Below are 12,407 nucleotides of genomic sequence, written 5' to 3'. Positions count from 1 at the left end.
ATTTTCTTCGTGCAATTGCCAACAAATTCGAAATTTGCTGGAACTTATTTACCAATTATAAAAATAATCCACATTGCATCATGATGATCATGATGATAATCTGCCAACGACATATTTAGTGCGTAAATGCCTCGCTTTGAAAGGAAAACTTATCATTTTTGCAAGAAATTGTCCACATTTTTTATAACATATAAATTATATTTACTTTGAGTGAAATCCGACACTGCAAAGAATTAACTGTTACCTGTTTTATTTCTTAGACGTTCCATAGGTAAACAATTTGTGGTTATCGGCCTTTGATACCATTAGTAGGAAAAGTTGTGAACTCGTTCGAAAAATTGCTTATTATATTAATCTCTACATGCAACAAGTAAATTAGTAAGTCAATAATGTTACTTTAAAGATATTATTTTATTTATATCGGTGTCAATATAGACACCTAGGCTATAATTAAAGCAAGAATACTTTTAAAATAAATATGCGTGTTACCTGGGATAATGTCGTGTCTATTTATATAAAAATGTATGGAACGCAAGGGCGGTACAATAAAAGTAAAAATACATACAAATTGTCGATAAAACAGATCAGCGACATCGGCATCACTGACCCCATCACTACTAGTCTTATCTATGTTTTAATATGTTTGCATATATGTATATGTATATATACAATATTAGGTAAATGTCAGGACAATATAAACTTTGTTGTATGAGGCTGAGAAATTGTGGAAGGGCGAGGTTCTATCATGCCCTTCCCCAGTTTTGCGCCGAGTACAAACAAGTTCATACTTGTATGACATTTACCTAATAATGTTTTTATACTGCAACTTAAATTAATACATTGGCAGCTGTTAAAATCGTAACATTAATGTCAAACTTGTTCTCATCCATTAATGAACCCCTGATTGTGAAGAAAGTATTCCATAATGAAATTGACATTATACAAAATATAGCTATGTTACTATATTTACAGGAAATAAACGCAGGCAGTTGCAGTATAAATTTGTAAACACGTGTATTCTGTTTATTTGTTTAATTGTCTGCAATTAAAATGATATTTTTTAATGTTTTCAGATATCTACATTTATGTGATACATGACCAGACTGTAAGACGTACACGCCAATTTAAAAAAAAATCACTCTTCAGAATGGATACGGGTGAAAAAACTTACACATGTGATGTCTGTGGTATAGTTTTCAGTAACTTCAGATCTCATACGATACACACAAGAACTCATACTGCTGATAAACCTTACACATGTGATGTGTGTGTTAAAGGATTTAGTGACAAAAAAGGCTTCCTTCAACACATGATTATTCATAGTGTTGATAAACAGGATAAACCTTATAAATGTGATGTGTGTGGTAAAAGTTTTAGGTTCGATAAAACCTTAAAAAAACACACACGAACTCATACTGGTAAAAAGCGTTACACGTGTGGTGTATGTGGTCAAGGGTTTACTAACTCCAGAAACTGTACGAAACATAAAAAAAGTCATACTGATGAAAAACGTTACACATGTAATTTATGTGGCCAAGGGTTTGGTCACAAAAGTAACTTGCTCAGACACATGCGAATTCACACAGGTGATAAGCGTGAAAAACCTTACACATGTGATTTATGTGGTAAAGGATTTGGTTACTATAAATCATATAAGAAACATAACAGAACTCATACTAGTGTAAAACCTTACATATGTGATGTATGTGGTAAAGGGTTCAATGTCTGCAGTTCCTTAACGGCACACACAAGAATGCATACCGGTGAAAAACCTTACACATGTGATGTCTGTGGTAAAAATTTCGGTAGAAAAAGTGGCTGCAATAAACACATGACAATTCATACTGGTTATAAATATAATAAACGTTACACATGTGATATATGTGGTAGAGAGTTTGACAACAACAGTAATTTCCACAAACACATGCGAACTCATACTGGTGACGAATTTTACAAATGTGATGTATGTGAAATAGGGTTTAGTGACATCACTTCCCATAATAAACACATGAAAACTCATACTGATGAAAAACCGAATACCAGAGAAGCAGGTGATAAAGGATTAAGCGACAAATGTAACATTGATACACACACGAATATTAATAATTGTGATAAACTTTACAAATGCGATGTGTGTGGTAAAGAGTTTGGCAACAACAGTTCTTATTTTAGACACATGAGAACTCATACTGGAGATAAACCTTACAAATGCGATGTGTGTGGTAAGGAGTTTGGCAAGAACAGTTCTTGTCTTAGACACATGAGAACTCATACTGGTGAGCAACGCAAACCTTACATTTGTGATGTATGTGGTAAAGGATTTAAGTCAAATCAGGATTTAATCACACACATTAGAATACATACAGGTGAAAAACCTTACAAATGTGATGTATGTGGCAAAGGTTTTAGGAGCATCAGATCCCTTCATATACACATGATAACTCATACAGATGAAAAACCTTACACATGTGATGTATGTGGAAAAGGGTTTAGGGACAAGAGCACGGTCCGTATACACATGAAAACTCAAAGTTGTACTCATAATACTGTAACAAATGATAAACTTTTAAATTACACATGTAATGTTTGCGGGAAAGAGTTTAGCCTCAAAAGTACCTGTCTTTTACACATGAAACTTACTCATGCAGGTGAATATCTTACCAATGCTATGCATGTGGTAGACAGTTTAGAGACACCAGACACTATGATAGACATATGAGGACTCATACTGATGAAAACATCGCGCATGCCTTGTTTGTGGATAACAGTTTAGTGACACAAGACTCTATGATAGACACATGATAACTCATACTGGTGAGAACCTCGCACCCGTACCCGTGATATATGTGGTTTACAGTTTAGGGACACCAGACACATGAGAACTCGTAGTTTATAAAAACCTCGCACATATGATGTATGTGGTAAACAGTTTAGTAACACAAAAAACTATATGATAAACACATGAAAACTCATACTAGTGAGATATAGCAAATGTGTTGTATTTCTACATTTTAAAATTTTCAGGTTTCATGTATACCTCATTTTATAATCAAATATGTTTATGCTTATATCTTTCACGTATTCTGTTTTTGTAAAGAAAATCGTAGGTTTTCCGTTTGTCCAGCTATCAGCACGTATCCAGCATAAAAAAAATCTGAAGAAATTTTATAGTTATTTTAGAATTCAAGTGAATGTAGAACAAGGAATAATTGTTTTTGCTTTGGAGAAAAAAGTTTTTATTTGTTTATGTTATGTTTTTGTTTGTTTGTTACGAGTTACTGTAATTTAAAACAAATCACGGCACATTTTATTTAATTGCTGTATGCTTTTGTTATCTTTATTTATATCTGTACTTATGTGTGTATGTTGTTATATTTTTCTGATTAGTTTGATCTGACGAATGACGAAGGATTGTACTTGTTTGGCTTTACAACTATTTTGATCTGAGCGTCACTGATGAGTCTTATATAGACAAAACGCGAGTCTGGCGTATTAAATTATAATCGGATCCTGGTACCTTTGATAACTATTTATCAATATTTTTGAAGAAATAACAGAAAATCTATACAATAACAAAAACTGAATGCAATATTTTATTTTCAAAAAGAAGACTTTACAATTTTGCACTTACTCACTGTTGAAATTGTCATGATGTAACCAAGGTATGAATGACAATTTTGACAGGAAGGACCTTTTTTGTATAAATCTACATCCAATCAAACGTTTAAACACAATATATGACCAGTAGAATTAATACAGATTAGTCCAGGCAGTCATTGAAATAATTCAAAACAAACAATGTTTAATAAAAAAAAAAATAACACTTACAAACAAGAAAGGTATACACTATCACCAAGCTAATTTTCGGATGTCCTCAAAAGTGAAAGAAAGTGTAAGCATATCCTGCTTAGCATAAAAGTATAGACGTCGTGTTTTACAGCAAATTTCGAAATCCATTTATTCTAGTTTTAAAAAGAGCGCCATTCTGTCTTTTGAAGATGAAAGTTTGCGGGTTCATCTGCGATCTTCTGGATGATTTTTATTAATTCAATCTTATTTGAGTGATTACCAAAGTTAAAAGAAATTTTTCCATGTAGTGAGCTTTAGTAACATCCTTGTTCACAAATGTTCTCTATCAAAGAAATCATGGTTTGAATGAAAAACGCTGAAATATTTGTTTTCTACTAGGAGACACATGCTTAATCTATAGTATTATAGCTTTGAAACCTAAGTAGTGGTATATCAAAATATCATACTCATTCCGTGTGTACTAGACCTATGTCATAATGATTACAATTGAAAGTGTGTATGGCCACACAAATAAAAAAAGGTCCAATTATATTAATGTTTTCCTGTACATAATACTGTACTGAGTGCTCGTATTATAATACTAATTAGTTTGACCACTCTGAATTCATTTTGTCGGAATGTCTGATGGTAACATGAGTCTTTGTAAACGAAACGCATACCTTATTTTGTTTACAAAGGAGTAGGTCCGGTAAGGGCCAATGTTGGCTTCAAACTACAGGTTCGTCTGATGAAAGGTAATGTATACTTCAGTCGATTGAATTAGTTTAACATGTTTAATTGTAAGATTTAAACTGATGTAGTTATTTTATACGATCAAATTCAAGCTTAAATGACAAATCTGTCAAATAAGTCATAATATGGCTCTAGATCTTTTTCAGATGGTTTTGTCAAAAATAAAAATGGCAGCAACCGTGTATAACCTTTATAGATGTTATGCATTATCATCAAACACAACTTACATTAAAATATTAAGAATGAACACGGTTGCGGCCACTTCAATTTAAGACAGAAACGTCGTGATATAAGCATATATATTACCGTTTCTTCGTATCTCCGTTCTTATATACAGGAAGATGTCGTATGAGTGCCACTGAGACAACTCTCCATCCAAATAACAATTTATAAAAGTAAAACATTATAGGTCAATGGACGGCCTTCAACACGGAGCCTTGGCTCACACCAAACAACAAGTATAAAGGGCCCAAAAATTACTATTGTGAAACCATTCAAACGGGAATATGTCTGTATGTTGTATTTCTTTTTTGTATAGTTTGTTTTTCAGCCTGAATTATCGCCATTTTACGATGTAATGCGAAAAAATCTCACTGTTAACACAAACTGATTGCAAAATTTCATTGTATAAAAAATTTAAATACGATTTCAAAGTCTGGATTTCGATGATAGGCTATTATCCTGTATATCCATTAGACGGTCTTCTTCTGCAAATCATGTGACAATTAACAAAAACACAGTATTTATTCGTTGGACAATCTCCATCACTAAAACAGTCTTTTTTTACAATCAGTTTTTCCTCCTAATACTGAATGAGAAACGAGTCTTGAACCAGAAGTACGACCTGATCCACTACGTCTGAAAGAAACTGTATCTATTTCAACTGGTCCAGAGCTGATTGCGTCAAGAATATCAGAACCTGAATGACCAGAAACTCCACAGCCACTGCCTATAGTTTCCAAATAAGAACTGCGAGAGAGATCAACATTTCTAGCCAAGTCAGATGTACCGATTCTGCTGCCAGATGATAAATGACCATCATTACTTTAAACTCTGGTCAAGCCAGATAATGACCTTCTAATCATTTCTGACCCCGTGTTTACCCTTCTAATAGAGTCTGCCAATCTAGATGCACCAATTATATTTCCAGATGAAATGTCGACGCAGTAACTGCTACCACCCTCAGGTCAACATTTATGTCCTGAACTACATAATCTGTCGCCTCCACACCCATAATGACAGTTACTGCTACTGTCATCGTCAGATAAAGCACGAGACAAAACAGCTGAAAGGCCTCTAATAGTTCCTGATATAGAGGTCCTGCCTCCAACAGTAACCCCAGACAGTCCTCTACCGGAAGATGACCCGTGTGTAATAAATTCACTGTCTATTCCATGAGATGTTCCAAACTCCTCTTGATCCTGCTCGTCTGTGCATCAATAACATCAAGTACAGAAACGGATCCACCACCACGACGCCTGTTTATGTTTCTTTCAACTTTGCTTTCGACCAGTAAAACCTTCTCCACTCCAAATGCATGTTTTTCTGTGGGTGCATAGACTGTAAAAAAATATATCTGACATTTTATCTTCTCAAATATACATTATCCTTAATCTATAAACTGATTTAATGAGTTATGGTATATTTGCAAATAAGACAATTATCTATTATATAACAGGGACCGTATGGATTTAGCACTGTATAAAACTCATACCGTTTTGCAAGCTATAAAGGATTCAACATTGCAAAAAAATATATGAACCAGCAAACCATTCTTTCAAATTTTTCCTTCTACCAAAATATGAAGTTGTTGGTAAGATACCTTCGTATGAAATGACATTATACCGTTTGTTAAGATTTTGAAAAGGTGTTTTTTTTTTTATCTCAACAACGAAAACACATTATAAAAAATAGCTTTTAAATCTAGAGAAATCATCGAATATTTCTCTTACCGGCTAGTGTCACTGTGACCAATGCCAACGAAAAGAAAAATGACTGGCGTATCATCATCTCTAACAATTCTAACATACACATCAAAAAAAATATGTTTTACAAAATCATATCAAACTGGGATCGGCACAGGACTCGCACTAATAGTGAGCATCAACACATAGCTTGTTTTTGTTATAGACCTACAAGACAGTTACATATAGGACACAATCATTGATGCGAATATTATTGGTTATTGTATATAACGAAATGACAGAATTTCTTCAATCGATGCTAAAGGTTAGGTTTTATTGCGCTAGTTTCCGGGCTTCAAGTTGTGTACAATTTATATTTTATGTAAGGATTCTATTCACAAAAAACATTATTAAAGAAATAAATAATAAATAACGAAAGTAGATAAATTTTGAAACTTTATAGGGGTATCTGCAAATATATATAATAAACGATAAACTCATTAATAGTAACATAAACGGACCCACTACTACTCCAAATGCGCATTTCTGCAATACACTTTTATTCTGTGATGGGGTAAATATGTTTTAAATTCAAAAAGATTTGCCTAATCCGCCCAAGGTATGAAATAAATTAATCAAGAAATAATTATACAAAAATCATATTTCAGAGAGATTGTATGGCAATAAGACATCAGAAAGATATGATAGAAGTTAATACAAGAATTAACAAATAACGAACAGGGCATTGAAGGAAAATAGCATTTTTTACATGATTTGAAATTTCATATTTTTTTTTATCAATAAAACATAGTATTCCAATGGCATGAATGGTCTTTAAGCAATGCATATACTCATTAGTATCTTCAATATTTCAAACAATTATGTCAGTTAGGTTTTCACTTACATATATATATTAGAACAAAACAAAAGAATGTTATGGTAATGCATTATATTTCGAAGTAGTTATTTTATTTGAACATACAGTTATTGGTACTTGTTTGTCTTTATAAATATTTTGATATGAGCGTCACTGATGAGTCTTATGTGGACGAAACGCGGTGCTGGCGTACTAGATTATAATCCTGGTACTTTTGATAACTATTATGTGTGTCTCTCACCTTTACATTATTTGAATTAATAAAGTTTAGTTGCTCAATGCACAAGTTTTAATATAAAATTCTATACTGGGTCATCAATGTACTTCATCTTTGTACTTGTTTAGCTCTCTAACTATTTTGATCTGCTCGTCACTGATGAGTCTTATGTAGACGAAACACGCTTGTGGTGTACTAAATGCCATGTATAAGCCTTGTACCTTTGATAACTTTATAACATCGTTTTATAATGTTTCTTTTTTACCAGCCGTAACTGGTTCTTAAATGTTCTTTAACTGTAATATCATTTTTAAATATAAAGACATTTTTTAAAGAGTGTTGAGTCATTTGTACCCTATTTTTTTTATTGATCCTTTCTCAAATTCTTTAATGGCTTAGGGAGCTACCATTTGATTTTTATGTGGGGGGGGGGAGCTGTAATCTCTGTCCTGCCTTTTTATTTTTCAATCTGTTCGGTCCTGCCTTTTTTTTTTAGTTTATCCTGACTTTTTTTTACCTAAATTGTCGTCCTGACTTTTTGTTTGCAAGTGTCTCATCCTGCCTTTTTTTTTTACTCAAAACTCCTGTCCTGCCTATTTTTTTCAAATTTCATCCTAGCCCCCCCCCCCCCCCCCTTTAAAAATCAAATGGTAGCTCCCTTATATTATGTATATTATATAACTACATTTCTTACTTTTGTTTGAAGCAATTGAAACTAATACTTATGAATAATGTTTTGTTCTTCAGACTCGTTCTTTTATACCCTTTTTCAATTATTTTGTTTATAACTGACATACACACAAAGAAATTTTAACTGAACCGCAATTGACGAATTCGTTAGTTATAGTTGAAAATGTTAAATGCCACGATGTTTGTTTACTTCAAAATTACAGATTATGCATATCTTAAGAAAAGTACAAGGGATCAATAACACATGCTGTTTCCTCCTACAACAGACAAACATTAAACGACATCATAATATATGCATGTATTACGAAATGTTGTTGTGACCGATTTGTAAAGTTTGATATTAACATATTTGGTAGAAGCCGGAGACTTGTATTATTTGAAGGAAAAACTGATGTCTTTTATTTTTCTTATAGACTATGGGATTTTTTTCTTATAACTATTTAAAAAAACTTCTGCTTTGAAATTCTATTCACTTTACGTTTGTAATTTAATTGTATACACAAAACTTGCTTTTGTCTGTAATAGATTCACTGGTGTCACGGAGAGCAAATCAATAACAAATTTAAGGACATTGAACAATGAAATTAAAAAAAAGTGGCTTCAAATTTGGCCAATATTAAGTTATCTTTGTTTAGAAAAGCCTTAGTTGATTTTGAAACACGATAATGATTTGTCTTTAGAATTGTTAAGAAAATGTTGCTGGATATTTGTTTCTTAAAAAACTCTTCTAAGTTATAAAAAGTTTGATACGTCAAAATCTGGAGAAAGTGTATGAGATTATGGTTAAAGCAATTAAAATTATCCGCCGTAGTCTGTGAATTGGAATTACATTACAAGTAACCAAATCGTGGTACGTCCGTTAAATTATCAAAGGGATAACTGCGATTTCACCAATGGAAACTCTTTGTTTATAAGCTTTTAAGTAGATTATGTAAGCAGCAAATATCTAGCAAAGGAATCCCGATGGGATGCTGCAGGCCCTGTTATGTCGAATCAACTGGGAGATAAAAAGATTGCAATTATTGCTCTACATTCTTTCATAACTGTTTTTTGTCGTTAATTCGTGGAAATTGTCCGTTGGTAATCTGCGGTTTACAACTTGTAATGTGTTATCATAAAATATATTTAAGTATTTCTCTGTACCGGTGTTTCTTACGTTTGTTTGTACTTTATTCCTGCCACGTAGGCATATTATCGGCATTCTAAACATTGTTATATAAGCAGTAAGTTTGACAAGGAGGGTTCAACGGACAATTTTTGTCTGAAAATATTGTGTTGTCAATTATTGTATATGTGTTTTATTATCGTTTCTTCGTTTCTCTGTGTATATTTGTATGTTTTAAAATTTTCTCATTACTAAAACGCTTGCTTTTAAGCCTGAATTATCGACATTTTGTGATGTTATACGAAAAATTCTCACAGTTAACACAAACTGATTGCAAAATTTTATTGTATAAAAGATATAAATAAGATTTCAAAGTCTGGATTTCGGTGATAGGTTTTTTATCCTGTGTATCCATTAGACGGTCTTCTTCTACAAATCATGTGACAATTCACAGATGCACAGTATTTGCTCGTTGGACAATCTCCATCACTAAAACAGTCATTTTTGCAATCTGTTTTTCCTCCTACCACAGACTGCGAAACGAGTCCCGAACCAGAAATACGACCTAATCCACTACGTCTGACAGAAACTGTGTCTAGTCCAACTCGTCTAGAGCTGATTGCGTCAAGAATATCAGAACCTGAATGGCCAGACACTCCACGGCCACTACCAATAGATTCCAAACGAGAACTGCGAGAGAGATCAAAATTTCTAGCCAGACCAGATGTACCAATTCTGCTGCCAGATGATATATGACCATCATTACTTGAAACTCTGGTCAATCCAGATGATGAACTTCTAGAAGAAATGTCAACGCAGTAACTGCTACAACCATCATGTACACATTTATGTCCTGAACGACACAACTTGTCATCTCCACACCCATAATGACAATTACTGATACTGTCATCGTCAGATAAAGCACGAGACAAACCAGCTAAAGAGTCTCTTGATACAGAGGTCCTACTTCCAAGAGAACCACCAGACAATCCTATACTGGTTGATGACCCGTGTGTTAGAAATTCATTTCCTATTCCATGAGATGTACCAACAGCTCCAGCTCTTGATCCTGTTCGTCTACTTGCATCAATGACATCCAGTAAAGAAAGAGATTCGCCACCACGACGCCTGTTGATGTTTCTTCCAACTGAGTTCTCGACCAGTAAAACCTTTTCAACTCCATGTTTATCTAATGCATGTTTTTCAGTTGGTGCATAAACTGTAAAATGAAGATCTGACATTTTATATAACTTTCAGAATTCTAGTAATATAAAAACAATAAAAGTTCGCTCTTGTGTATATGTAAGTTTCACAGATGATATCGGATATGTTCCTTATGTCGTAACTACAATACCTTTCCCTTTTCACGAATGTGACATACCGAATTAGACTAGTTACCGAATTTATAATGACTTAAGCAACACGACAGGTGCCATATATGAAGCAGGATCTGCTTACCCTTTCGGAGCACCCGAGATCACCACTAGTTATTGGTTGGGTTCGCGTTGCTTAGTCTTTAGTTTTCTATTTTGTGTCTTCTTTACTATTATTTGTCTGTTTATTTTTAGCCATGGCGTTGTCAGTTTATTTTCAACCTATGAGTTTGACTCTCCCTCTGGTATCTTTCGTCTCTCTTATAAATGTAAGGATATCTTATATGTTTGCCAATTAGATAGCTATTTGCTATAGATGAAATGCATAGGACGTTAACAACTGCAGTGAACGTACGGATCCAGGCCATACCGTATTGAAAGACTCCACATGACAAATCTGATTCAATTCAAAACAGAAAACTTTGTGTTAAATTTTTTTCAAGAATATACAAATGATAAAATAATAAGTATTGAAATTATATTTTTTAAATTTTTTGATAGTAAGGCATTTAGATTTTTGTATAATAAAACCCAAAACACTTCTGTTAAACTTGAAGAAAGCAAATTGAATAGTTGCCACTGCTGGTGGACGTTTCGTCCCCGAGGGTATCACCAGCCCAGTAGTCAACACTTCGGTGTTGACATGAATATCAATTACATGGTCATTTTTATAAATTTTCTGTTTACAAAACTTTGAATTATTCGAAAAACTAAGGATTTTCTTACCCCAGGAGTAGATTACCTTAGCCGTGTTTGGCACAACTTTTTGGAATTTTGGGTCCTCAATGCTCTTTAACTTTGTATTTGTTTGGCTTTTTAACTATTTTGATCTGAGCGTCACTGATGAGTCTTATGTAGACGAAACGCGCGTCTGGCGTATAAAATTATAATCCTGGTACTTTTGATAACTAATTACTTACCGGCTACTGTCATGGTGGTCAATGCCATCAAAAAGAAAAAGGTCTGGAATCTCATCATCTTTAGAAATTCTGAAAAAACCCACAGTATTAATATTATATGTTACTGGAATAAAGATGTGTATGTGTCTCTTGATTTTCAATTGCTGTGCACACTTTTTGATAAACCATTCTTAATTAAGCTACTGAAGAATGATTCTTTCTTACAACTTCTATGTTTGCTTTGCTGCCACTTTAATACCATGTTTTACCATTCAGAAATTTTAATAAGTATTGGATAATTCATACCTTTTAGTATGTGAAACTTTATTTAAGCTTTTCTTTTTCTTCAAAGAACTATTTCTTGATTATGGTTGTCAAAGTTGCATAATTAATGTTTTGTTTATCTATGCTATTTTTATAAGATTTACGTTTGTTTAAATAATTTCTTACCTTTGTTCAAAGCAGTCGGAAAAGTATATGATAAATATTGCATCAGAATCGTTCTTTTATACCGTTTTGGTAATTTTTCTTTTAATTGACATACACACAAGGAAGTGTGTAACTGAACCGCAAATGATGAATTAATTATTGTTTTTAACTTTTAAATGTCACTCTGTCATATTTTGTGTAGTTTTGGATTATGCTTATTTAAAGAAAGTGTGCTCAGGGTCATTTGGTTTTATCCCTACAACAAACACATTTGTCATTATGTCATACTACATGTAGTTATTACGAAATATCATTCTCACTTACTTATAATATGGTTAAATATTCATGTTAATAATTTAGTTGTAATCAAA

General features: G+C 33.0%; 2 protein-coding genes across 2 annotated transcripts; one reads left to right on the top strand and one right to left on the bottom strand.

The window, feature by feature from the left end:
- Positions 1-282: 282 nt before the first annotated feature.
- Positions 283-3,206, top strand: LOC139484506 (zinc finger protein 227-like). Its single transcript, XM_071268241.1, has 2 exons — positions 283-378; positions 1,074-3,206. Exon 2 carries the CDS (start codon positions 1,148-1,150, stop codon positions 2,717-2,719), a length of 1,572 nt encoding a protein of 523 aa, XP_071124342.1. The 5' UTR covers positions 283-378; positions 1,074-1,147; the 3' UTR covers positions 2,720-3,206.
- A 6,452-nt stretch (positions 3,207-9,658) lies between these two features.
- Positions 9,659-12,164, bottom strand: LOC139519618 (uncharacterized). Its single transcript, XM_071311815.1, has 3 exons — positions 12,058-12,164; positions 11,629-11,697; positions 9,659-10,554 (listed from the first exon to the last, which is right to left on the bottom strand). Exons 1-3 carry the CDS (start codon positions 12,098-12,100, stop codon positions 9,734-9,736), a joined length of 933 nt encoding a protein of 310 aa, XP_071167916.1. The 5' UTR covers positions 12,101-12,164; the 3' UTR covers positions 9,659-9,733.
- Between the last annotated feature and the right edge of the window lie 243 nt (positions 12,165-12,407).

Source organism: Mytilus edulis, chromosome 1 (assembly GCF_963676685.1).
Source record: "Mytilus edulis chromosome 1, xbMytEdul2.2, whole genome shotgun sequence".
In the NCBI taxonomy this organism is placed as follows: domain Eukaryota; kingdom Metazoa; phylum Mollusca; class Bivalvia; order Mytilida; family Mytilidae; genus Mytilus; species Mytilus edulis.
This window is presented reverse-complemented; position numbering and strand designations above follow the sequence as displayed.

Excerpts from the sequence above, each read along its gene's own strand:
- LOC139484506 (XM_071268241.1), top strand. The coding sequence starts at position 1,148 with ATGGATACGGGTGAAAAAACTTACACATGTGATGTCTGTGGTATAGTT.
- LOC139519618 (XM_071311815.1), bottom strand. The coding sequence starts at position 12,100 with ATGCAATATTTATCATATACTTTTCCGACTGCTTTGAACAAAG. Across the intron at positions 11,698-12,057 it reads TCCGACTGCTTTGAACAAAG|AATTTCTAAAGATGATGAGA; the intron begins GTAAGAAATTAT and ends GGGTTTTTTCAG. Across the intron at positions 10,555-11,628 it reads GACCACCATGACAGTAGCCG|TTTATGCACCAACTGAAAAA; the intron begins GTAAGTAATTAG and ends TTCATTTTACAG.